The 27,729-nt window shown below is 38.1% G+C and overlaps 1 protein-coding gene across 2 annotated transcripts; it reads right to left on the bottom strand.

Annotated features, from left to right (window-relative positions):
- Positions 1-307: 307 nt before the first annotated feature.
- Zbtb41 (zinc finger and BTB domain containing 41) lies at positions 308-26,727 on the bottom strand. 2 transcript variants are annotated; one of them, XM_070041891.1, is made up of 11 exons: positions 26,646-26,727; positions 24,788-26,027; positions 18,410-18,617; positions 17,733-17,802; positions 16,484-16,631; positions 14,775-14,904; positions 14,508-14,603; positions 12,641-12,762; positions 10,914-11,019; positions 9,494-9,582; positions 308-6,390 (listed from the first exon to the last, which is right to left on the bottom strand). In XM_070041891.1, exons 2-11 carry the CDS (start codon positions 25,905-25,907, stop codon positions 5,735-5,737), a joined length of 2,745 nt encoding a protein of 914 aa, XP_069897992.1. In that variant the 5' UTR covers positions 25,908-26,027; positions 26,646-26,727; the 3' UTR covers positions 308-5,734. The 2 variants fall into 2 exon arrangements, with proteins under 2 accessions (XP_069897992.1, XP_069897993.1); XM_070041892.1 differs by having other exon boundaries at positions 12,641-12,747.
- Positions 26,728-27,729: the final 1,002 nt, after the last annotated feature.

Below are 27,729 nucleotides of genomic sequence, written 5' to 3'. Positions count from 1 at the left end.
ACTTTTTAAAGTAACATGTGCTTTATAAAAAATGTTTTTAAATTTTCCCCAAGATCTTACAGATAACACCCAGACCAAGTTCAAGCCCCAGGCCCAACACACACACACACACACACACACACACGATACTTGGCTTTTCACACACACACACACACACACACACACACACACACACCACACGATACTTGGCTTTTCATTTGTTCAATGTTTTTTTGTACTTAAATTTCAGAGAAGCTTGCGGAACATTCTGTTCCCATGCGGTGAAGAAGTAACTCAATACAACTTGAGACATACTTTATTAGGACCAAATGACTATTTATTTTAAATATCAAAATAACACAAAGAACTAATTCAATGTACAAGACACTTCCTATTCTTCACAAATAACTACCTTTTTTTCTATAGACATTTATCCATAAGGAATATGAGACAAATTATGTATTAAAACTCACAACATACTTCACACACAGTTGACAATGACTTTTTGATATTTTAGATTTCTTTTGTAACTGCTTTCAAGTGTCCTTTATTAAAAACAAAAAGTTATGATGTGAGGCTGAAAACAAGTTCAAAAGCATTTGTAATCAATGTACATCGTAACTCTCCATTAGAACAGTTACTACACAAGGCAGAGCAGCGTTAACACCCAGATTCCAGCCTCCGCATTCTCACGTGGCAGCTACACCCATCAGCTGTAGTACAATTTTATTTCTAGGATCAGAAGAGTCTGGTTGTTGGAAGCAATAATAAAAAGTTGTCATTATGCCACAGTTCACTGCCACGACTTTCTGCAAGCAGGAATATCAGAGGCACTGCTATACAATGGCGCATTTGTGATCTGCATTCAAGGTAATGTTTTAGAATCTCTGGCAGTAATGCAAACACTGAAATTACCTTTCCTTATCTAAGAATTTGAAAAATATAAGGTCATTTTCTTCTTCATATAACCTCTATGATCTGGATAAAATTCCTAATTTCTCTGTATCTAAACAACTGCAGAGATTGAATTTAAATTCTTTTGGGATTAAGTCACAGATATATAAGATCAATATCCAAAAAGTTGAAAAATGAAAAAGGAGGAAAAGGTACACACATTCTCTACCAAAAACCTCTCATAGTATTACTTCTTTGTTATTGTTACTTCCAAAGAGAGAACAGAACACATGCCACTGTTATCAGAGAAAAGTATCCTAAGTAAAAATAACAGGAAACAAAGGAGGACCTTCCCTTAAAAAAAAACAAACAAACAAACTACCAGCTGTGCTGAGGAAAATGTATGAAAGAAAAGGGTAGGCTCTATACAAGAATTGTCTAGTTCCCAGAAATGGTTTAGAAAATTATTCCCACATTATCCACTATTGACCCAAACAGCAAGTACCATTTGCCATACTACTACTTAAAAAGTTTTCTGAAATGCTATTTGTCCCTTATTAAAAAATACATTTCGGTCATCTAAAATTTGGCACTAAATCTTAGAATATCCGGAGATAACTTTGTTTAAAAGTCCTAATTATTCCTGAGTTTATTAACTCAATTTACATATGTGTTAAGAGGTTGCCTCCCCTAATGAGAAACTTCTCCATCTAGCACCCCTGCGGAGGATTAAGCAAACTGAAACAAGAAGTCGTTCACTTGCGAGAGGGGGAGTGATGACAATTGGCTGAAGAGAGAATGAGAGAGGGACAGACAATGACAGAGAGAGAGAGAGAGAGAGAGAGAGAGAGAGAGAGAGAGACTGATGTGATGGGGCTACTCATTTGATTTTTCAGGTTCTTCCAATTAAGTGTCTAGCTAGAGACAGTCCCAGGAGTGGCTTCACTATAGACTTAAAAAAGATAGGAAAATCACAAAAATAAATGCTCACATGTACTTAATGTCAATTTTCCTACATAAACATAAAGCAACCTAAAAAAGAAAAAAATCATTGCCCAACCAGCAGGCAGCACAAACGTAAGACCCCTAACAAAACCAAACAAATCATTAACCCATACAATCTAATCAGCAGAATCAACTGGAAGCAATCACTACACTTTGAAAAGGCACAAAGTATTTAGTCCAGAAAGATGTAAAGATGAAACGTTAAAAATGTAACTCTTCATAATAAATTAAAAGTGATGTGATAATTCAAGCTATATGCATAGCTGTCTACTTAGTGTTTAAAGCCAATTATAGCAGAAAGCAACAAAGAATATTCATTTATTAGCCCTTAACACTTCTCAGTCACTCTGTAAGAACGATTGACACTTCTTAAGGTTTGGAGAAAATTGTTAGTGTACTTATTCATGACCTACCATCACTTACGATGAAGTCACTTACAAAGCACCAGTTTAAAACCATTTTTTTTACTCCTTTTTTTTCCTCTCATCATGAATTTCTTAAATATATGCGAAATCTACCACCTCTACAGTTGTTGATTATAGGTATCCTGCTGATATAAGGAGCTAACCCTAAATTTAAGTATTATTTTAGAATAGCTACAAAAAACAACAACGAAGAAAAACAGATGGAGGTTTCTTATAAAAATAACCTCAACTTGATCTTCAAAAAAAAAATCTAAGGCAAAAATTATTTTGATAATGTAGTGTAAAAATAAGCTTATTATTCAGCATATGATAGTGTTCACTGAAAACAACATTCAATTAAAACTGAGGAAAACTGTTTGTACTTGTAATTGGTTTATCAGTACGACTATTCCCAGAGTATTTTCTTCTGCTCTTAGTTTCACACATATAAACACAAACATTTAATACTTAATCTCAGTATTCAAACTTAATGGTATTTTTTTTCTTAAAAAAAATCCATTATCCTAAGACTTCAGCTGTGCTTCTTTGGACAAATATTTATTCAAACACCAAGAATGTAAATTCTTAAAAACTATTTAATACCTACTAAAAATCTTTGGTGCATTTAAGTCAAAACCGATCAGGTTAATAGAGTTCTGCACTTGATAAATTATTCAATTTACATATTAAGTGCTAACTGCTATCTGCTAAATATTAATTTAAAACAATAAATTATACTCACAAAATAAAAAAATTCTCACTGAGGCTAAACTTAGTTGTGAGACTCAACATTTTAGTTACAAAATAAGAGATTTTAGAGTTACAGAAAGGTGAACTAGAAGAGTAGGCCTCATTTTATACTTCTATGCCAACTTCAACATTTTATATACATTCAGTTTTGCCTAAATCCATAAAGATTTGTCCCAAGTAATTTTTTTTTCTGTTTTTGGAAATTAAAGGCAGCAAGTCTGTTTCCTTGTAGGCTTTTTGTTTGCTGTTTCTATGTGAGAATTCGACAGCCTTCCTCGGAGAAGGAGAATGGAGTGCCTGAGCACAATGAGCCTCTATCAGCACTGCCTTCCCACCACCTGCCAGTCGCCCACCAGGCCCTGGCCCACCGGCGGCCACACCACTTCTTTCTTCCTAGCCTCAGAATCTCTTTCTCCAAAGAGAAACGCATCACATCGCTTCCATTTCGGAGTGGATTACAAGGGTCCAGTGAGACGGTATGTGAATGTATTTAGACAACAGTAAACCACTATTCAAGTTCAAGTTATCTATAGTAAGAACAAAACCCAACTATTCACTTTACTTCAGAGCTATATTCCAGAAAAGTTTTATGCAAATCCAGCACTATAGTTACATCATATATTTAAAGCATTAGAACATCATTAATAAAAGAATCCTAAATACCTTCCAAAAGCCAAGTATTCTTTTCAATGTGAAAATGCAAATCCTCTTTTCCTGCCACCAAATATACACTATGCCATATATACACACAGACATACCATTTGCCTTATTATAAGTCTGAAGTTTTTACATTAGCTTACACATAAAGCAGAATATATTTTTAGATAAGCTCTGTTTTCATCATAGTGTAAGATTTTGTCTTACTATAATCTTGCCAGTCTTTATGACAAAGATCACAACAGTCAATTTGAAAGACCAATAAGACTTACAGTACCTTATAGTCAAGCTCAATTGTGTAAGTACCCAAATATACCATTTCCACATAAAGTAAATAAGAATGCTTTAAAAATAACAACTACTGGTCCTAAGATAATTACAACCAAACCTTAATGACGAGGCAAAACTCAGGTTGGTTTTATTATTTATAATAACTACTTTGGTTAACGGCCTCAGTTACCCACATTATTATTTCGTGTAATCATCACAAATACGGCAAATGTTCTTAAAAAGTACCTTCATTTCTTCTTAAGTGCTTCAGCAAACCATTTCCTCCACTGCTAACTGGTTAAAATTTTATTCACTAACAACTTATTACTTTGTGTTTTTTTTTTCACATGGGCCAGGCCAGACTTTACAGTTTACACACACACACACACACACACACACACACACACACACACACACACACACACACACACACACACACACACACACACACACACACACACACACACAAGTGCTTAAAGCAATTAGGAGTGTAAACAAAACTGAATTAGAAAACTTTTAAAACTGCTATTTTTCCAGTAGTTTACATACAAATGGCATGTTAACAATAAATCGACCCTGCACCTTGCCTAATCTAACTCTTAAGCAATTCCACTAGGAAAATAAGATCCTAGTTTAAATTGACTTGAAAAAATGGAAAGTGCACATCTTTAAAGACATTTTATAATTTCGAGTTTTTCCTCAATTAAACTTAAACAGTGAGGTTTTGCTGTAATTACTTAATCCCATTCACTAAGTCCCCAACTTGTCTCATACAAAAATAAGAAACAAGGATAATTACAGACATTGGGCTTATATGACAGCAAAAAATAAAGATCTGGATTGTATGAAAATCTGTACATAAGAAGTTCCATTCAATTAAAACAACATTAAGTTCAGTGTCTTTTCTGACAATTATACATGAAATTTCTAGGTTCTGTCTTCTAATTTCAGTTAGCCAAAGTAAATGAAATGCAAAATAGAATCATAAGTTAGTAACTATCCCTTCCTTGATGACAGGGAGATAGATGCTGTGATATTGCTAATGTTTCTGAGATAATGACAAAGATGAACTTACCTTGAAGATATCTTGTTAAAACTGCACATATTTTTAACTTGTAATTTAATGATTAGAACTATGTTTGCACTTGTTATTCATAATAACTGGAATATACACGAAACCAGATTATCTGGATAATCATTTCAATATTAAAATTCACTTAACATACATTAATTAGATTTTTTGACTTGGCATGTCAGAAATCTAATTAATGATACACAAAGACAAACAGAGACATCCAAGATTTTCTCATCTATTCAAAACCTTAATTTCAATTTAAAAAATTTGGATAAAGTAATAATGAATCTTACGGTAAGAAAGAATTATGATTATCAACTTCCTTTTAAAGGCTACAAGTCCTTAAACTTGTTTGTAAGAAGAGAAAGGGAGAAAAGAATAATGAGACTAAAGAATAAAAATCTGGACTGATTAAAAAAAATTGTCCCCATAATATTAGCAACTAAAAATTCTGCAAAGTTTTAGAATCCATTAAAATTATCACTAAATAATCTTTGAAAATACAAAAAAGTTTACGTCAAATGCTATGCCAAAATGTGTCCAAATAGCATCATGTTCAGTCAACAGAGACATGGTTTTCTGGAGGTGAAACTGAGGACTTGAGAAATTAGAGAAAGTGAAAACAGCAGCTCACAAACTTAAAAGCCACCAGCTTTGGCTACCGTTCCATGTAGCCCTCAGGAGTCTGAGGAATGTTCACTCATGAGTGATGATCACCACTGGAGATGTTCTGAACAGCAGTTGCATTATCAAGGCCCAGTAATGTTCCAAGGTAAGACTGCTCTCTAGGATCAAGCATTTGTTCAGGCCGGACGGGATGAACTATATTTGCAGGTTGAGGAGTCAGAGTGTACTTTTCCAGAAAAGCTAAGTCAGCTGCACGTGGGTAATCAGTGGATTGTGGCTGAGGTGGCAGGACCTCATGGGAGGCTGGCGGAAGTGTGGTCGTATGCTGCACCAGGCCACTGGGAGTGTCAGGCATCTGCACCGGCACCAAGGTAACTGGAACACACACTTCAGCAGACACATTCTGTAACAAAGTCTTGGCTTCTGATTGATAAACTTTGGGTTGGTCTAGATATTGTTTGGTTTCTGTTTGAAAGATTTTATCATCGGATGAGTATTCTACGGGCAAGGACACAAGTTTTTCTTCAGAAGTACTGAGTGGATCATCAGGGGATTTTATCCCATGAACATGGTCAATGTGGTATTTCAGCTTGTCTTTCCGTTTAAATGTTGCATTACAGTGCTGACAATTGAAAGGCCGGGCATCAGAATGAATTACCAGGTGTTTGGTTAAAGTTTTCTTAATTCTAAAAGACTGATTGCAAATTTGACACTTGTATGGTTTTTCACCTATATGAACAAAAATGAAATTAAATGTAAAATATGCCCACTTGTTAATTTAAGCAGCAAACTTTCCATGTGCAAATGTGTTAAGAGGAAAACATCTTATGCTATCACAAAATGGAGACAGTAAACTCATAAAGAGAAAATTTAGTATTAAAAAGATGTCAGTTTAATTCTAGGTATACCTTTTATTAACCAGCTTGGGCTTCTAAGCCTAATTTACCAGTCTGGCACATCCAACAATAGGTTTTTTTTTTTGGGGGGGGGGGGTTTGGTTGTATGGTCCAGGTCCTGCGGCTTGAACTCAGGTCCTGGGATGTTCCTGAGCTTCTTTTGGTCAAGGCTAGTATTCTACCACTTGAGCCTCAGCTCTGCTTCCAACTTTTTTTTGGTAGTTTATTGGAGATAAGTCTCATAAGCTGGGTGCAGGTGGCCCATGTCTGCAATTGAAGCAGTTCAAAGCCAGGCTAGACAGAAAAGTCCATGAGACTCTTCAATAAACTACTCAAAGCTAGAAGTGGCGCTGTGGCTCAAGTGGTAGAGCACTAGCCTTGAGCACAAAGTGAGGTTCAAGGTCAGTGCCCAGGCCCTGAGTTCAAGCCCCAGGACTGGCAAATAAATAAATAAAAAAGTCTCAGAGAGGTCCCTGCCCCAGCTGGCTCTGAACCGTGATCCTCAGATCTCAGCCTCCAGAGTAGCTAGGATTACAGGTGTGAACTATCATTGCCTGGGCTCAGTAACCATAGTGTTTAAATGAGAAAGTAAAGTGTTTCGTACTACATTGACACCTGATATGTGTGTGATAAGTCTTAGCTATCATTATTATTGCTTACTTTATTTCACTATACCATACAAAGGTTAGTTAAAAATTAAACAGTTGCTTGTGAGGTGGCTCATACCTGTAATCCTTGCTACTCAGCAGGCTGAGATCTGAGGATCATGGCTGGAAGCAAACCTGGGCTAAAAGTCCCCATGAGACATTTATCTCCAATTAACTATCAGGAAACTAGAAGTGGCACTGTGGCTCTAGAACGCTAGCCTTGAGCAAAAGAGCTCAAGGACAGCACCCAGGTCCTGAGTTCAAGTCCCATAACTGACAAAGTAGTTGACTTCCTTCCACTCATGGAAGATAAAAACCAAAACAGTAACTCCTGATTAACCTAGGTGTTTGGATCAGAATGAGAAGTATTAATACTCATCTCCAGTCTGAAGTCAAAATAAGAAATGTTCATGAAGGGAAAGAATAAGGAACACTGAAAACCAAGTCAAGGAGGTAAAAAAAAAAACCCATACAAGATCTAAAACAAAGCTTCAACAAAGAAATTGAAGCTATCAAATCTGACCAATTAGAAAGAAAGGAAATAAAAAACAAAGTAGAAAGTCTTGACAGTAGGTTAGACCTTGCAGAAGATCGAATCTCTGGGATTGTTAGAACATGACAGGATGAATGGGATAAGACACTAGGAATCAATCTGGATTTATTCTGGAAATGCAAGCTTTAATGTTGAGACATCAATAGAATTTACCACATTAATAAAAAATTTAAAATATGGCTGGGTACCTGTAGATCATGCTTGTAATCCCACCTACTCAGGAATATGTAGGATCTGTCTGAAGGCAGCTTGGGTAGAAAAGCTGCAAGACTCCAGCTCTAAAATAACTAGCAAAAAGCAAGGCTGCAGGGATGGCTCAAGTGGTCAGAAGTGCAAGCAAGCTGAGCAAAGCTGAGTTCAAACCTCAGTACTAACAACAAAACCTTTACCCTTCTACGTGTGTGTGTGTGTATATATATACATATATGTACATATATATACATATGTATGTATACATATATATGTATACATACATATATACACATATGCATATAAATATATGATCACCTCAATAAATGCAGAAAATATGATAAAATTCCATGCTTGCATGCAAATTATTGAAAGCTTTTTGTTTCATTTTGAGATAAGACAAGGATATCCATTCTCTAGTATTTCTATTTGTATACTACCAAAAATGTAAACAAAGCAATATGTACCTCACTTTAAAATAATGACAAGTGGGGAAGAAATATTTGCAGTGGTTGTAAAATACATGTACTTCTTATACACATATAAAAATTGAGTTTGTGGATCTATAAATTTCAGAGATAGACTAAGGAACATGGCCATTAGATCTTGGAGCAGAAAAATGGTATCATGTCCTGCTTAGCAACCCTGCTGGTCATTTTAGGAGCTGGAAAACTACAGGGTGTAAATCAAATGCAGCTCCCTTGCCTGCTTTTGCAGTTTTGTAGACAAGCCACATTACTTTGTGCAGTGTCTGAGGCTGGTCTTGTGCTATGGCAGCCGAGGTGAGTGTCTACAATGGACAATCTGATCTGCCTTAGCCCACTGTATATCATCTCAGCCTTTGTAAATTTTAGCTGACCTGCACTTGATATTATTTCTCCCTCTCATTTCATGTTGTTATAAATAGAGCTCACTTTCTCAATTCTCAAAGGGCAAAGAAGCTGGTCTCTAATTCCAATGAACTATGAAATACAGTTCTATGTTGTCAGAGGCCACAAATAAATTCCCATAAATCCAGGTTTTCAATAACATTAATACAATTTTGCTAGCAGTACTGTATGGTTCCTTTAGAATAGTTCTGTACATTTAAATCACTAATAGTCTCATATTAACTTCCCTTAAGTTTACTGACTCTTTCAAGTGGCAGTTGTAAAAAAAGTTTTCATTTATAACTGGTATGAAAGATGGCATCCACATAGTTTTTTCAGTTTTATACTCCCACGTATGTACTATTAAGTTACAGCCTTTTCTTCTGGAAAAGTACAATCTTTTGTGTGTGTGTGTGTGTATGTGATGTGTCGGGTCGTGGGGCCTGAACTCTGGGCCTGGGCGCTGTCCCTCAGCTTGGAAGAGTACAATCTTGATTTTAGCAATGCCACTCTATCAGTTTTTAAGTTGCCCAAATGCAGTTACCTCTCATTGTGACATTTATGAAATCAATTTTTCCCTTCCAGAACAGCAGCTTGCAAAAATACAAACTGAATATAAAGTAAAGCAGTTATACATAAATAATGAGCTTCATATATAATCTATTCTTTAAGTTTTACCTGAATGTGTCCGAAAATGCATTTCCAGGCTTGATTTTCCTTTAAAAATTTTCTTACAAACATCACATTGATGAAATGTTGCTTTATATCTAGAAAATAGGTAAATTTGAGTTCTTTCCATATAATGTCAAGAAACAGCAATGAAAATCAGTTGTAATTTTATAACTGTACATGTAATTATATATCGACACCAAGGGTGATTTAAAAAACAAATGGTGTTTAGCAGGACTGGGGCTCACACCTATAATCCTAGCCGCCCAGAAGGCTGAGATATGGAAGATTATGACTTGAAGCTAGCACAAGCATAACAGTCCAGGATTTAATTAATCAGCAAAATCCTGGATTAGAGACATGACTGAAATGGTAGAACACCAGCCATGAGCAAGCAAAGTCAGAGAGAGTGTGAAGCCCCATACTGACAAAAATAAACAGAAAACCATTAGCAACTGCATTCATCAGAAAGCATGGCAGTCTGAAGAAACACAGACACTATTTAAATATTGGTTCTTCCTTACAAATAAGTCTATAAAGAAGATCTTAAAGTTGAAAACTGCTTTGAATTACCCATTTTTGTTTTATTCAGCTATTAAATATATGCAGGAAAAATTCTAAGAAGTAAAATAGATCCATGGTTGGCTAGAGGGAAAAGGAGTGACTGGCTGCAAAGGAACAGCAGAAATTTTGTGATGATGGAATTATTCTATATTTTGATGGCTTTGATGTGTACGTAACTCAGAACTACACACTAAAAAGATTGAATTTCACTATACGTAAATGACAACTGAATAAAAGAAATTAAAGAGAAACTGCAACAATCTCAAAACCTATATACATCAAAAACTTGACACTGGGGCCAGGCATGGTGATCAACACCTGCAATCTAAGCTACTTAAGAGAAGGTAGAATTATTAGGATCCTAAGACAGCTCAGGCAAAAGCACAAGACCCTATCAGATAAAGTAAAGCAAAAAGGCTAAGGGGTCCTAGAAGGCTTGTCTTGCCTAACACAAGGCCCTGAGTTCAAACTTGAGTACTGAAAAAAAACCAAAAACAAAAAGAAAACAAATCCCACAGGCTGCCCCAAGTTAGACTCAGTAAACAGCACAGTTGGGTACCTAGGAAGTATTTTCAAGTTAATCTCAAATTCAAAATTTGTGAGGACCAAGATACTTGTGAAACAACTAGCGCTTGTCAGTGTCTAACCTCCTGGCCTTAGAATTGAGAGTAAACAGGAAAGGAATAGGGGAAAAAAAACTACTTTGTTCAATGCATTTAGAACTGTAGAGAAGCTAAGTAAACTGAAGAAAAAGAGCCAGCTAGCCTATCCCCAATTACACAAAATAAACAAAACAGATTTAACTTTTCTTGAAGCAGGACTCAGCTAGTTTGGCACTGACAATGAGGTGTACATGCTCACTCACTTTTGCCACACTTTCTCTCCAAGGTGCACACTTTTGTAATGAACAGTAAGATGATCTCTACGACCAAAGCATTTTCCACACTCTTCACACTGGTGAGCCTTTTCACCTAGAAATAAAGACCCAGATACCTTAATCGGAATATGCATTTGCATTTTAGTTTAGTTTTGCTTTTCTCCAGAAGTAAAGACCAAACAATAAGAGGACATGGTGGAAAGAGCAGGTAAGATTTGGTTATTTCCTTTGTATTTCTTACTCAAATATGTTTCCTCAAAGAATCTTAGGTTGATCTCATGGGTGTATCCTTTTTTCCCCACATGGAGAAAAAAACAAATCAGTAGCCTATGGCTGTAGACTTCAAACCTAACCTTTCAAAAGGTCTGAGTTCAAGAAAAAGTGAGTCAAATTTCAGAATATTCTTTTAGGAGTATATGCCTGAATACAAAAACCTTTATGTTTTGTTTTTGTATTCTATCTTTCTCTTTATAAAAACTATCTTTATAAAATCTATCTATAAGATCTTTATAAAAACTGTTTATAAAAGGCCTTAAACATTTGAAAATGATCCTTGTACTTCATTTTTAAAAGACTTTTTTCACCTGTAGGATTTCTTACATTTGTATTGAACCAAAATGAAAATTCTAGTAGAAGATTATATTCTTACATTTAGTTACAAGTTTGGTCTTTAAAAATCTGTGTGTTTATCGAGAACTGATGACTCACACCTGTAATCCTAGCTACTCAGGAGGCTGAGATCTTAGGATCCTGATATAAAGCCAGCCAAAAAATCGGGTGTGGGGGTGTGGCTCAAATGGTAGAGCACCAGCCTTGAGTGAAAAAGCCAAACAAGAGAATGAGGTTCCAAACCCCAAAACACACACACACACACAGAGAAAAATCTGTCTCGGTAACAAGGTGCAATTAATGCACATCACTTCTAGAATTCCTCTCAATTTAGGAGGATAATCCTAGGAATAAAAATATATAAATCCAACAAAAAGCCATTAAACCTTTAAGATCTCTTCAGTGACCTCACTGAGATTATGTACAGAAGGGATCAGCATCCCTGTGTACTTGAATCTATGCTGACAATCTTCATAGTCACCTGTTCTACTGAGCGTGTGCAGAGAGAGGGCCCTGCCCTGCCTGCACTGTGCTTGCCTCCTAGATGGCTCTCTCAGCATTACCTGAACATCAATCTGAGAGGAAAACATGAGAGAAATTCCCAGAATATAAAGATTATGAATACTATATGAAGATTTGAAATTAAGCAGGATAATTATGGAGCTTTTTTCCAAGCCTAAGATTGCAAAACTCACTTTAACAGACACTCGTGGTAGCACCCAATTACAGACATGTGCCTTTAGAAGACCAAAATTTCACTTTTTGTCAAATTTAATCAAAATGAGATCAAGGTTTCCTTCTTTAAGAAAGTGTCAGTAACAATTCCTGCACACATCAATGTCATACAGAAATTGCAAATTTGAGACTTTGCTTAGAAGTTACAACTTCAAAATCTTCACAGTCATAGATAACACTCAAAATTCAGCAAACGTGTTACAGAATTCCCCTTTGAGATGCTTTTTCAGAAAGGCTTTTAGAGCCAGAATTACAAAGGGGTGATTTACATAGCAAATTATTAAAACAGCAAATGTAAACAGGATGAGGTACTGTATTCTCAAAGGGTACTTTATAATCATTTTGGAAATGGAATCATAAAGCATCATTACCTGAATGTATTTTTTTGTGCTTTGTAAGGTGGTCATGACGAATGAATGTCTTTCCGCATTCATCACACTCATATCTTTTATCATCATGATGTACTCGTAAGTGAAGTCTATAAAGAAAGACACTGGAGACCATTAAACTGATGATGCAGAAGGAACATGCGTGATAATGAGGAAGTGCTGACAACTGCCCTTTATTCAACCACCCCATGTTTGCTTTGTATCTGTGACTTCCAAGGCATTTCTCATTTCTCACCAGCTGAGCCCAGTATTCCCAGCCATCTCTCAGAAAAGAATAGTCACATTTGCACATGCTCAAATCATTTCTGGAGTAGAGGTCTTCCAATATAAATCTTAGGTCTTAAATCTGCTTCACTAACTCTGCCAAATGCCTGGGATTGTTAAATATCAGAAGGGTCAAATTCCAGAAAGGTACAAGTTTGAATATTCAAGTTGCCAAAACAAATGCTATTCTGCAATAACCAAAATGAGTAAACAGTCACTAGAACTAGACTACATCTAAAGTTAAGAGTTTAAATAGTCTGTTTAAACTAAAACAGTCAACAAATGGAAGCACAAATATTAAAGCCTAAAGTTACAATTCTAGAGAGCAGTAATAAAAATTAAACTCACAGACACTTTTCATAATAAATTACCCATTTATTTAGGAAGATCAGCTTTTCATTAACTGAATATATGGTAGAAGATTCAACCATAAAAACAAACAGCTAACAATGCAGAAAAGACTTTCAAAAATTTAAGAGTTCCAGAGTTCTTAATCTTACCATATTTTTATGCTACAGATATTTACTTCTACAAGAAGGAATAACGAAGTTGGACATTGGTGTCTCACACCTCTCTACTCCTCTCTATTCAAGAGGCTGAGATTTGAGGATAGCAGTTTCAAAGTTGCCCAGGAAGAAAAGTACAGAGGATTCTATCTTCAATTGACAAGGACAGAAGGGTTAGGACATGGCAGGAAAGGAAAAGGAAAGAAGAAGAAGAAAGGAGGAAAGGAAAGAGGAAAGGGAAAAGGGAAAGAGGTGGACAAGAAGTAAGGCTCAAGTGGTAGAGCACACACACTAGCTTCAGATAAAAAAGCCAAGTGAGAGCCAGGCGCTGGTGGCTCATGCCTGTAAACCTAGCTACTCAGGAGGCTGAGATCTGAGGATCGTGGTTCAAAGCCAGCCTGGACAGGACTGGAGATATGTGAGACACTTATCTCCAATAAGCTACCAGAAAACCAGAAGTTGCGCTTTGGCTCAAGTGGAAGAGTGCTGGCCTTGAGCTGAAGAGCTGGGGGACAGCACCCAGGCCCAGAGTTCAAGCCCCGTGACTGACAAAAAAAAAAAAAAAAAAAAAAAAAGCCACGTGAGGACAGGAGGCCCTGAGTTCAAGTCCTGGTACTGACCCAGAACTAAAAGTAAAGAATGAAGAAAAACACCAAAAGTTCGGAACATCAGTTACAATAAATTTTCATTCAAAGACAAATATTGAAATAATGATGTTTCAGTAAACTTGGTAATGAATAAACATTTAATATTCTCATACACAGAATGGAAATAACATCAAATGTTGTAGGGAAAAATATATTTAGTAAAGTTTGCATACAACTTTACGTATCATATGGACTAAGAAATGTTTTCACTGAAACAACAATTAGAGCAAGACAGGCTGGTGGTGCACGGCTATCGTGTTAGCTACCTGGGAGGATTGAAAGTTCAAGGCCAGCTAGACCCGCTAAAACCAAAAGACCTGAAGGCATGGCTTTTAGTACCACAAAAAAATTAATTAATCATAGCAATTATAATAGAATGAAAACAAGAAATGTAATTTAATCTTACTTAACCCAAAGGGAAACAGCTTTTACCTGTATGAGCTTCCATGACGAAAGCTCTGCCCGCAAATACTGCAAAGATGAGGCTTCTCTCCACTGTGGATTCTTAAATGCTCTTTCAACGTAGTTCTGTGTTCGGAAAAAAATATTATGTTTTAGAATTTCTTCTTCAGACATTTTAAACCAAAAGCACATCAAGTATTTTGTATCTTGAGTTACTCAGCCCCCTGTAAGCCATCCTCATAATTAATTCTATGTAAAAGCACTAAACTTTTCTGGGTTTTGCAGATCATTCTTCACCTTTCTCTCACTGATTTTCCACAAATAAAGCAAGTCCATTTTCTCTTCCCACCATGAGTACACTCAATATGACGTTTCAGATTCCCTGTGTCATTGAACTGGCGGCCACAAATGTCACATGGAAAAGGACCTAAAATTAAAAAAGAATGACATGCATTTAGAGTTTGAAGATAAAAGTTTAATAGGTGTATCACAAGGAAAGCAAACCACTCTTGCTGGCAGTAGAGGCAGAATACACTATAATTACTTTACTATTATTTACTTTTCTATTCCCTCCTAGATTTCTGATTCCAGCAAAGCAGGTGACAGTCACTGCCACATCTCTAGAGTCCAAGTATAGGGGTTGGCATCTAAAAGACATAAATTGAAATGGCCAAATTCTACTTTCAGATGAAAACAAAGTAAAAACTACTGCATACTAAATTTCTGTGAATTTCTAAGTTTCCTACTAGCAAAACTACTTCTAAATTATTTACTGTACTTAGTTGAAGGCTCCAGCTAGGTAGAAAGAGAAATGAAGTCTTCTCATAAGATTGTTATTTATGGTCCTTCAAAGAAAAAAACTTAAGTTTTGGGAGGAAAAGGGTTGTTCCTACACTGGATATTCAATTTTGTATGCAAAATTGAATCTCTATGAACTTTTCATGTATGAAACCAAACTTAAAACTAATACTTATGCAGGTCTTCATACTAACTCTCTAAACAGGGTAGCAGCATAGGCTCTAACTGAACTCAGGGCTTGAACACTGCCCCTTAGCCTTTGAGGGTCAAGGCTGGTGCTCTACCACTTGTGCTACAGCTCTCCTTCTAAGTAGGCCCAAAATATACAAAGAATTTTCAAAACTCAACAGCAAAAAAAAACAACAACCAAACTATAAAAAATGTCTAGACAGAAAATACACCAAACAAAAGACACATAAATGGCAAGTTAAGTACATGAAAAGATGGGCCTTACCACATATAATGCACTACAAAACATGAAAGCACCAGACAATATTATAAAGGCCACAATACTAGATGGCTGTTAGGACAGGAAATAGGTGCTCTCATTCACTGCTAGTGGGAGGGCTGGGAATAGTTAGTGCTAGAGTGTTTGCCTGGCATGTATGAAGCCCTGGATTCAATTCCTCAGTACCACATAAAAAGCTGAAAAGTGGTGCTGTGGCTCAAGTGGTAGTGTCCTAGCCTTGAGCAAAAGCAGCTCAGGGACAGTGCCTAGGTCCTGAGTTCAAGCCTAAGAACTGGTAAAAAATAAAGTGGAGACTTGCTTTTCTAAAGGGAATGCAGACAGGTCCAGCCGCTTTTGAAGAGACAACACAGCTGCTTTTTACAATCAAAATATATTTGAGCCATCTAATACAGCCTTTAGGCTACTAGATTATTTACCTAAAGGAATGAAACACATTCGTCCTCAAAAACCTAGCACACATATAATTCTAGCAATCTTATTCCTTATCAGGAAAAGCTGGGAATATTTCAGTTTTCACCAATGTCCCATATGGTGGGAGGTATGAATAACAGGGAGGGTATGCATAATGAAGGCACGATGTGAAATGGGAATATGTGTATCTTCTTAATATTTCTGGCAACGTAAAACACCTTTCAAAATATTAACAACTTTTAAAAGTATAGTTTAACAGTAGTAGGCTTTCCAGCATGATGGAATAAATAATTGCTATGACTGCTTTAAGAAAACATAATCTGCTTACCCAGATGGAACTTCTCCTGATGCTTCAACCGTGCAAACCGAGATTTGAAATGTTCTTCACAGTAGGTACACTTGAAAGGTTTGTCTTGAGAATGGAGAATCATATGTTCCTCCAAGTGTGGTCTTCGAGTAAAAGATTTCTTACAAATCTAAGTGAAAAATGTATGTAAAATGTAAGATAAGCTGAAAGTATACATTTATGACGAAAAATGAGTATATGGATTCAAGTAGACATCAATTGCTCCCAACAAAAATTGTTAACTTGCCAAATTATAATCAAATTGTAATTTGCAAGAAAACAAAACAACAATGGCAAAATTTAAGAATTACATTAATGGTGATGATAGCTGAATTACAACTCCTTACATTCAGAGCTACAGAATAATCTTACTAACTCAGTTCTAAATAGCAATTTCCTAATCCATGGAATGTATATTCACAAACCAATTATATGTCAGGAATATATATATATATGTGTATATATATAGATATATATGTAAAAAATCATTGTTGCCATATGTTTGGTTAGGAATAATAAAATGTCCCAGAAAAACAGCTGGCTGGCTGGAAAGAAGAAATGCAAATTCTGGTACTAAGTAAGTAAATAAAACCAAGAAGGCTGGGTTATAGCTCAAGTGGTGGAGCAGTTGACTAGCAAGCATGAAGCTCTGGGTTCAATGCCCAGCACTAAAAAAAATAAAATATGGGCTGGGAAGGTGGCTCAGTGGTAGAGCGCTTCCCTTGTATGCATGAGGCCCTGGGTTTGATTCCTCAGCACCACATAAGCAGAAAAAAAAAAAAAAAAGCCAGAAGTGGCGCTGTGGCTCAAGTGGTAGAGTGCTAGCCTTGAGCTGAAGAGCTGAGGGACAGAGCCCAGGCCCAGAGTTCAGGCCCCATGACCGGACCCAAAAATAAAAATAAAATAAAATACTAACTTTTGAATTATTGGAATAAAGAAGATACAATGATTGTGAATATTAAATACAAAACAATATTAACCTAAATACTGAAAAAATAAGTTAGTGGCTTGAAGAATAAAGATGTTCATAAAGTCTTTGTAATTCCTCCCACTGAAAGATAAATTATCCCCTAAATCTGCCTCCTTCACCAAAAATTAAGAGTAACTTTATATAACTGAATCTAAAGGTGAAACAAACTAAGGTATGTTTCTGTAAAACCTAATTTTCATCCCCCAAAGTAACATTATGTTTATTCACTTTGGCTTTCTAATTTAAATTAAAAACTCTTACATCACACTTCCAACTTTCACTCTTAGATTTCTTGATAGAAATAAATTCTTGTGCATTTTCAGGATGAAATCTATCAGAGAAAAGGAAAAAGATTATTAGGATAAGATAGTATTAAGTCAATATCCCATATGAACCAATAATGAGTCCAAAATTCAAGTACTAGCTGGGCATGGTGGCAGACAACTATAACTCCAGCATTCAAGAAGCTGAAGGAAGACAAGTGTGAACTCAAGACCAGCCTGGGCTGCAGAGTAAACCTCTGTCTCAAAACAAAAACAAAAAAAAAAACCAGGGACTTATATTCTAGAGACCAGCTGAGAATATATCCACATCATTTTGATGTGAATGTGTCTATGCAGAAATAGTTATTCTAATCACATTTAAGCACAATTAGGAGCCCAATTAGCAACAATTTGCAACAAGTATTTTAGCAACAGATAATATTCTGCAAGGTAACTTTTTTTTAAATTCCAGATTTCAGAAAATTTAGTATTGCACATATATGTATTTCTATAAATGTTTACACACTAAACAAAAACTTAAATGTAAAAAACTAAATTATCTAGAGGTCTAAAATGATGTATTTCTGAAGACAGGCATTCCAGAGACATTCTTCTTTGCTACCTATCCCCATTAGGAGGCACAATGCATTACATATGAAATGAGCCACTACTTGCCTCTTGACATGCTTGGCTAAGGTCTTCTTGCTGGCATGGAGTTTGTTACAGTAAGGGCACTTGTGCTCCTTCTTATGGAACTCGGTTTCATTACTGTGCTTCTTTCTGTGGACGGTAAGGTTAGACTTGGTAGAATAGCGCTGGTGACAGATATCACACTCAAAGGGCTTCTCACCTGTGTGCACACGGGTGTGGCTTTCATATTTCCCTAGAGAAAGAGAGAAAGCAAAATTAAATTCAGTTTATTTACTGACATTAAAATCTGACCAGGGAATAAAATCGCGTGATTTAGCAAAGTGAATACACATACCAAACACATAAAAGCAAGAAAAACTTTACCTTAATTTCTAACTCACATTAACCTCAATTTTCTGTCTTGAGCTTAGTGCTCACAGAAAACTTTCCCTCAAAAACAGGTTGGCTAGGTGCCAGGAGGCTTAAATCTGAGGATCTGGTTAAAGCTAGCTTGGGCAGACAAACCTGAGACCTGTACATAATGGCTTTAATAGTTTAGTATGAAGCACAAAGCAGATGTAACTGATAAACATTTAGCGTTCTATATACTGTAAAACCTTTGCATTACAATCTGAATGTTTCTAAATATATTCAGAATAGATACTATAGGCCTTTCCAATAGAATTTATAAAAAAAACTCAACTGAATATAAAATTAAAAGATACATTTTGGTTTAATTTTTATCATTTCTATTTAGAATAAAATTCTCTCAGACTATTGACAACACAAATGTCTACATTCCAGGAGCAGAAGAGCATCACAGATAAACACAGGCCAAATGTGCATACGCCAGGATATAAATCCTGGTTCTCAAATAACAGGCTGGGTGAATTGAACACATCGATGACACAAACCTTTCCTGACTGAAACTTCATAATCCTATTTACATGTAGGACTGCTGTTAGAATAATACATGAAGCATTTACAACAATATCTAACACACTGCAAAGTTTCAGTTAAGATTATGCTTTCCTGACTATGCATATAGCTTGAAACAGTAATTTCAATACAGAGTACTTTTAAACAAAAGACAATAAAAATAAGAAAAACCCTAACAACATTGAGGAATAATTTTCACTTGAAAGCTTAGCCTTTTGCTTTGTTTGGCAAATACATTTATAAATAAATTTTCCTTGGGCTAAATCTAGTGTGAATATTTAATATTTCTGTCATGTACTTAGAATAAATCCTTTATCATGAAAATTAGAAAAAAAACACAAGTATTCCAAGGCCACTGAGGGAATTTGTCTACTTGACAAAATATTCACCGACTTATTAGGTATATTTATATCTGACTGAATTTAAGCAAATATTAATGTTATCCATACATTAATTATGCTGTTTATCATATAAGCTAAGGAAATCAGGGTATGAGGATGTCATTCAAAGACAAAAACAAAAGCATGAGAAAAGCCTACTAAGTATTTAAAAACTGACTATGTAGGTAATGGCCTATGTATTTTTTTTTCAAGCATGTAGCCAGAAACATAGACAATACTTAAGCACCACCTAAATGATCTTAAGCCAATAATCTTTTCTCTATATATCTAAATACATCTATATATCTAAATCCCATCGCTTTATGGGATTATAAGAAGTAAATGAACTTATACCGATAACACTTAAGACTAGTACTAGTTACTAGTACTAGTAAGTACTAGTAAGTCGTAGCGATTATTATTATTAACATACGGATTACCAATCAGTGTAGATCTGTAGGTTTCTCTCAAACTCAAATCTGGATACACCTTATGTATGAATACCTTATAGGTGTTAACACTCTGGAAAACAGTGAAAGGATTTTGCCTTCTCCTCTGCCACTGCCTAGAACCCACAGGCCTCTTACACAGCTGGGGCACACACTCCCATATTCACGTGCACATAAATACCCTCATGATTTTCACTGTGTTCAAGAGATCAGATCTAATACTGGAGAACAAAGTGCGGAGGTCTCTATATATAAAATTTTAAGAAAAGTTTTCCATGATTATTCAAGCTTTCACATTGCATTTTCTTACACCAATAATAGAAACCCATAAAAGTATACACCAATCAAGAGTATTTTGTGGTCTAATTTAAAAAAAAAAATGTCATGGGGCTTAAATCCAGGGCCTGGGCACTGTCCTGAGCTATTTCCACTCAAGGCTAACACTTTGAGCCACAGCGCCACTTCTGGTTTTCTGGTAGTTAAATGGAGTCTCACAGACTTTCCTTCCCAGGCTGGCATCATCAGTCCTCAGATCTCAGCCTCCTAAGTAGCCAGGATTATAGACATAGTATAATTTTTAAATAATTAACAAAGTTACTTTTGGATCAAGCCCATTTTTCACTGGGGTTTAACTGTGCATGTTTAGCATAATGTGAAGTGGTTTATTACATAGCAACAGATAACCAAAGTGGATGAGAAATTCTAATTCTTTCCTATTAGGACTGAAAGAGAATTTATCAACCTCCTAATGGTTAAATTGCTTCAATTTTCTTTCCAATTAAATGAAAACAATAACTTAAGGTACTCAGAACAGTGATCTCAAGGTAGAAGAAAACTCTGTGCCATGTCTTATTTCTTATAAAAACACCTTTCTTGTAAAGATGTTCGCTGAGTAACTACTGGTATTTTTCTTAAAGTCAAAGTCCTTCATTTGCAAATAAAAACTAAGTTACATGTAGCTGGATATAAAACCCATCAAAATAGCTGTTAAATTAAAAAAACATTTTTACTGTTCAACTTTCACTGTCCTACAGATCAGCACAAATAAAAAGACTTAAGCAAAAAAAAAAAGTAGGAATTTAAGCTGAAATGCCAATGTTAGACAAACCTATTGATATTTTAAAAAAAACTCTATTAAATAGATTCTGAGACAAATGAAAATAGAGAAATTTAGGTAATTATGAATCTCAGAAGTTACTAATTCAAAATGTGTGCATACTTGCATTTATTATTTCCATGGATGTGTATTTCTAAACAAGACCAGGAGAAAGAACCTGTGGTGTCAGAAGAAGCAGGTAGCAGTGGAAGGGGCAGGGAGGGGTGCCCACAGACACGAACAAATTTGACTTGTGTTTCAGAATGAATTCCCTCATACAGGTCACGTAAAAATTACTATTTTCAAATATTAATGTGGGGTTTATTGCCCAACCTTAAACTATGCCTTGAGTCCATTCATAGCACACACTGAAGACATAACTAAAACATTTAAACTCAGAATAGAGAATTATATCATTGTTAAAACTCATCTCTAAGCCGGGCGCTGGTGGCTTACACCTGTAATTCTAGCTACCCAGGAGGCTGAAATTTAAGGATCTCGGTTCAAAGCCAGCCCGGGCAGGATAGTCCGTGAGACTCTTATCTCCAATAAACCACTAGAAATCCGGAAGTGGGGCTGTGGCTCAAGCAGTAGAGTGCTCGCCTTGAGCTGAAGAGCACAGGGATAGCACCCAAGCCCAGATTTCAAGCCCCACGACCAAAATAACAACAACAAAAACAAAAAGAACACAAAAAACCTCTTCTCTAAAAATAAAGTCGAATGCATCTACTGGAAATCCCTTGAAAGGAATACGCTGTGATTTGAGAAGAACTGGAAGGTAGCCACTGAACTGTTTTTGAGATAAGCCAGGACATTTTAAAGATATCTCTTCTACATATTCTTTCACTCCACCTACCCCCATCTACTTCATCTACATTTAGCTACCTTCACTCAAGTGCCACTCCTGGCCCCAATCTCAGCAATCTCCCAATCTTGGGTAGTCTTCAGTCTACTCCTTTGCTATAGCTCCTCCTATCAACTTGGTTTTCTCTTCCCTTTCCAATTTCCTTCTCCACAATGAAGCCACTGTAATCTGGCTGTCATTTTCTTCGTGAATTTTGTTCAACCATTTCCAGTGGATAAAATCTAAAGTATTATGTATAGCACACAAGCAAGCCAATTACTTGCCAACCCTGACCTGCCATTTTTACTATCTTCCTGCATGATGGTCCTTGGAAATTATTTTCAAGACTCAGCTCAAATAAGACTTGCTCTGTGAAATTTCCCATCTCCCTGAGGATTCTATATTCAACCTGAGGAAATAACTTATATTGTACCATGACTGGTTTTTTTTGCATGTATTCAACTGAGTTCCTTGATAGGTAAGGACAGAGATTATAACATTTACTTCTTTAGCAGCAGTGTGGCAGATTGGACACTCAAAAAATATGTCTGGTTAATGAATAGTAAAAAGCAGCAAACATTACTTGAACACATTAATTTTGTGTAGTATTTTAAGTGATTCCCTAGAATAGTCATTTAGTATTACTCATATCCTTCCACTGGAGGGAACTATTAGCATATTTTGTTTTACTTAGGAAGAAACAAAAGCACACACAGTAAATAACTCTCACCCAAGACCTGGATTCAAAAACCCCGGAGAGTCTGACATTACTTTAGCTCATGATTTTTCATCTTTATAAGATGAGATAAACAGGAGACAAAACATCCAACAAAGAGATACACTAATGTAATGGAGATGAGAAAAACTAGTGAAAAATAAGAAGCCCTGATGTGGATAAAGGGAAGAGGTGAAGGAGTTTACTGTAAAATGCGTTTTAAAAGGTTGGTTAGAAATAACCCTACAATGTGAACTACTGATTTCCACAACTAAGAAAAGGCATTTCACTGCCTTTCTGGCAATAAGTCAGAACCTTAATGTTCATCAGCGTTCCCCCAATTTATCTTAAAACTCCAGCTTCCTGGAACATTAAAAGAAGTACTCCAAAGTACTCCTGTGATAAAGTAATTTCTAGGTTAAGTAAAATGAACAGGTCTGTATTATTACAGAATGTCCTAAGAGTTAACATTGACCCCATGTACTAGTTTTCCCTATGTTACTATGTTACCCAAAATCTTCTCTCATAAAATCACAGGTCTAGTGCTAAAAGGGATAGTTTGAGATCTACGCTCTTGATCTTTAGTGCATGTGAACTGACTCCTGCTCATTTATCTCCAAGTCAAATTAGGTCAATAAAAGCAGAACACAGGAAGCATGTTCTAAGAGCACAAAGTCTGAGATGTACAGAGAAGATAAAATGTTCCCAGGTACCAAAGAAGCTTTCTTCTCTGTACCTCACAGATGTGTTGACAGCTCTTACAATATAGCACTTAAGTAGCCTGATTCCAACCAGTTTCTTGTATATATAAGCGCTTCCAACTGCCTGAATTACTCAGTAAGTTATTTTACTCAGCTCTGTACAAAATCTCAAAGTAAAAAATATTAATAATTTTTGAAATATTGTCCGAAGTATTGTGACTCAGAGAATGCATGCAAAAGGCATTATAAAAAAGCAAACTGAAGCTATTCTAATGCCATAGTATATTTACACCTTATAAAACTAATTTCAACGTATACCAATAACAGAAGTAATAAACAGAAAAACACATATGGGGATGAATTTAAACTGTGTAAGAAGATCAGATTACACAGTTTTTATCATTATGTGTAAAATATTTCAGCTTCATAACCTCAATATATATGTCTGTAAATAGCTTAGTTATTGTAATTAAAATTTATACACAATATACAAGGCATTTCTCTAAATTATTTTACTAGCAAATATTAAACATCTCAAATTTAAATATGCAGTGACAAAACTGCAGGGAGCAGACGACATTCCCACATATTCTTTTCTAATAGGGAAAAGAGTGATTTACTCATTAATCCAAAACCTAAAACATTCCAACTGTAAAAGGTTCTGAATATTGGAAACATGAATATATTTATAACTCACGTTGCCATGCAAAAGGAAAACACAAATTACTGATTTTCATGACTCAAAATTAGTGTTACTTCTGAAATGTATGACATATGAAGAAAACTGTATATACCTATTTATACTCAGGTGTCTTTCATCCAAATACAATATTAATCATCTATTACCTGTGAGCCTGATGAATAAGCTGGATACTGGTGGCTCATGGCTGTGATCCTAGCTACTCAGGATTTGAAGCCAGGCCAGGCAGGGAAGTTCATGAGACTCTTATCTCCAATTAACCACTAAAAAGCAGAAAATGTAGCTGTGGCTCAAGCGGAAGAATATCTCCTTGAGCAAAAAAGCTCATGGACAGCAACCAGGCCCTGAGTGTAAGACCCAGTGTGAGCACCAAAAGAAAATAAAGAATGAAAAAGGGTAAATAAAGAGTAATATAGTAATAAAAACACTGAACTCCTGAATCCCAATTTACAATAACAGAATAAATGTGTACTGAAAACCAAATTATGTTCCATTCTAATAGTCTTTTTGAAGGTTGCTTTCAAAGTCTAACTATAGTTATCCCCTTTAAAATATCCATGAAACATAAAAGAGATAAAAAGCAAGCTTTCTTTCCTTACCTATTCGGTCAAATGTCTTATCACACTTAGGACACTGCAATATTTTCTTGTTACTGTTCTGAATGATTACTGGTGTTAACCCCTCGTGAATGTTTCCTACAGAATCCCCTGCCTCAGGTTCCTCTTCTGCCTCATTATCTCGGTCACTCTGTTCTTCAATGTCAGAGTATTCATCCGACATTTCCTCCTCTAGCTCATCTTCTTCAGCATTATATTCACTTCCAGCATCCTCAGAATCGTTTCTGTCTGACTTTTCCTTATCGAAGCTTTCTTGATTCAAATTGTCTGACCCATCCGCACTTTCTGGTTCATCCTCACTTGTGTCATCAAACTTCACAGGACATTTACGATTCCTTTTGGACCTTCTTGCAGAAAAACTTCTCTCCAGCATTTTTAACCCATGTTTTTTCCCTAACAAAAGGGACCTATGAGCTTTAGTCAAATGATTCTCTAAGGACTTTTTATAACAAAAATGTCTACTACAGAATTTGCACTGATGATTATTTGACAGTCTTCCGGTTAATTCATTTAGTGTCTCTTCTGGTGATGACTTTTCCGTTAGTTCTGCCTGAAAAGCTGCAACATTTTCATTATTTAGCAGTTTAACTGCATCAATAATGTCCAGAAACTTTGCAGCCTCTAAAACAAGAGGTATTTCGTATTTGTACACAAAAAACTCTGATGTGTAAAGGAACTCAAGCAAATGCTGAAACACTGAATGTGTTACGTGATCCAGGGTGACAACATCAGTGCTGGGATTTTTGCTCAAACAAGCATGAAAATAACTACTGCCAACAGCAACCACTACTTTATGGGCACTAAATTCCTTCCCTTCTACTATGATAAGTAAGTCGCAGAAAGATGGTTGCTTCTGCCTATCATCATTTAGATACTTCAACAAATTCTTATTATACTGCAAAGAACTCAGAAGAGTTCTCTGATCTGGCGAGGGAGGAAGTTCCTGGTAACGGTGGAGAGCTTCGGGGGCTGGTCTTTCTGAGGAGTAAGGACAGGTCACTTGGTCACACTGCACTGTGACATTTCCCTCTGGAGACTCTTTATGATAGCCCAGATGGATCTTCTCGTCAAGACTGGAAGCAACCTTTCTCCTCTTCTTCATTGCAGTGCAGCAATCCCCGAACGAGAAAACTTCATTAAGTGTCGGGAAGAGATTTCTAAAGGAAGGCTAGATTGTCTTCGACCACGGCTTCTGGAGGGGCGTGCCCGACGGTTTCATGGTCTGCAAAGGAGTGAGAATCACATCAAAACCACTCCACGGGGACAAGCCCTCATCCGCAGGGACCAAAAGCCCATTGGGCGACGCATCCCCTCCTCTCGATCGGATAAAGTCACAGCTCGCACTCATTCGTGGCTCAGATTATTATTATTTTTTAGGGCGGAGAAAAAGGAGGGCCAGGTTTGGGAGGTGGGGAGGGGGGGGGGAAAGACAGCCAACAAAAGAATAATCTTAAAGGAAGCCGCGAGCGCACCCACGCTCGGGGCCGGCGGGGCGGGAAGGGAAGGACGGCCCGCGCAGCCCGAGGGGGCCGCGGCCGAGGGGGGGGGCGCTGGGACGGTGACAATAAGGGCCCCGGGCCCCCGGTGCGCACGCTTTCCGGGCCGGGCGGGGCGCACCGGCGGGGCCCCGCGCGCCCCCTCAGCCCCACGCCCCGACGCGGGGGGCGGGCCTGGAGGGGCGCCCGGCCCGAGCGGCGGCCCCTCGGGGAGCCGCGGCTCCGAAGGCGGCGCCACGGCCTCTCCAGGCCGCGGCCGGGCGGACGCCGCGCTCGCCGGCCCCGGGCCCGCCCCCCACCTTCCCGCCCGGCTTCCCCGGGGGAACGCCCCTCACGCCCATTACCGGGACCCCAGGGTTCCCCCGCTGGCTCCCGGCCGCCGAGCTCCGCTCCCGGCGCGCCCGCCCCGGCGCTCTCCACTTCCGGGTTCGGCCCCGCCTCAGCGCCCGCCCCGGCGCTCCGGCCCGTGACGGAGTCCCGTCGTCCCCGCGGCACCGTCTACGTCACCCGCGCGCGCCGCCGCCGAGCTCGCGGCCGCCCCTAGGGAAAAACTCGGCGCGCGTGCGCCCAAGGAGCCCGGCGCGCGCTCCGGGAGCCCTACGCACGGTGCGCAGGCGTGTGTCTTCTTGACGCATGCGCGGTATCCCCGCTAACTCCTGACATCCGCAGCTCCGGGTTTTCCCGGTGGTCCACGGTGGTGGGGTGGGGGGAGAGGGGGGCTGAGGTGATGGAGGGCGGGGGAGATGATGGAGGTGGTGAGGCTGAGAAGCAGGGGCCCGCGGCCAAGGCACCTGGGCGTCCCACTTGGCCGGTGTGGCTCGGGAAGCCGGGGCCGGCCGCGGCCCGCACACCTGCGGGGCGCGGGGCGCGGGGCGCGGGGCGGGCCGGTGGCTCCCTGCGAGTGCTGCTGAAAGTCTACGGTCCTTTCGTTAATTATGCACAGAAAGCAGGAAAGCGACGTGCAGATTTCCAGCTAGTAAGTGAAGAAAAGGGCGGAAGGACGCCGGCACCCGAGGAAGGATCGGGAGCTGGTGCTGGGCCGGCATGGCTGGTCTGAACAGAGCACCCCGCAGCGGAGCGACCCCGGGCCCCGACTGCACACACCCCCGCCCCGAAGCCCAGCCTGACAGCCGGGGACCAGGGAGGCCCTGCCCTCTGCCCGTCCACGCTCATCCCCGTGGGGATCCCAGCTGAAGAACGGGGGGGGGGGGGCGGAGGATGATTAGACACCCTTCTGGAAGCCTCCATGAAGACGTGCTTTAGATGCAGTCAATAGGCAAATCCGTAGACTATGTAGATCGCTAGCGAGGATGCACCTCTTACTACTAGTTGAAGGCCTAAGGCTTCAGCTTGACAATCGTGCCTGAGTATTCAGCCCTGAAGCATTCAGACTCTCATCTGGACTGTAAACTTCTACTTAACTTTCCA

Source organism: Dipodomys merriami, unplaced genomic scaffold (genome assembly GCF_024711535.1).
Source record: "Dipodomys merriami isolate MVZ:Mamm:240054 unplaced genomic scaffold, mDipMer1.0.p SCAF_31, whole genome shotgun sequence".
Taxonomy (NCBI): domain Eukaryota; kingdom Metazoa; phylum Chordata; class Mammalia; order Rodentia; family Heteromyidae; genus Dipodomys; species Dipodomys merriami.
This window is presented reverse-complemented; position numbering and strand designations above follow the sequence as displayed.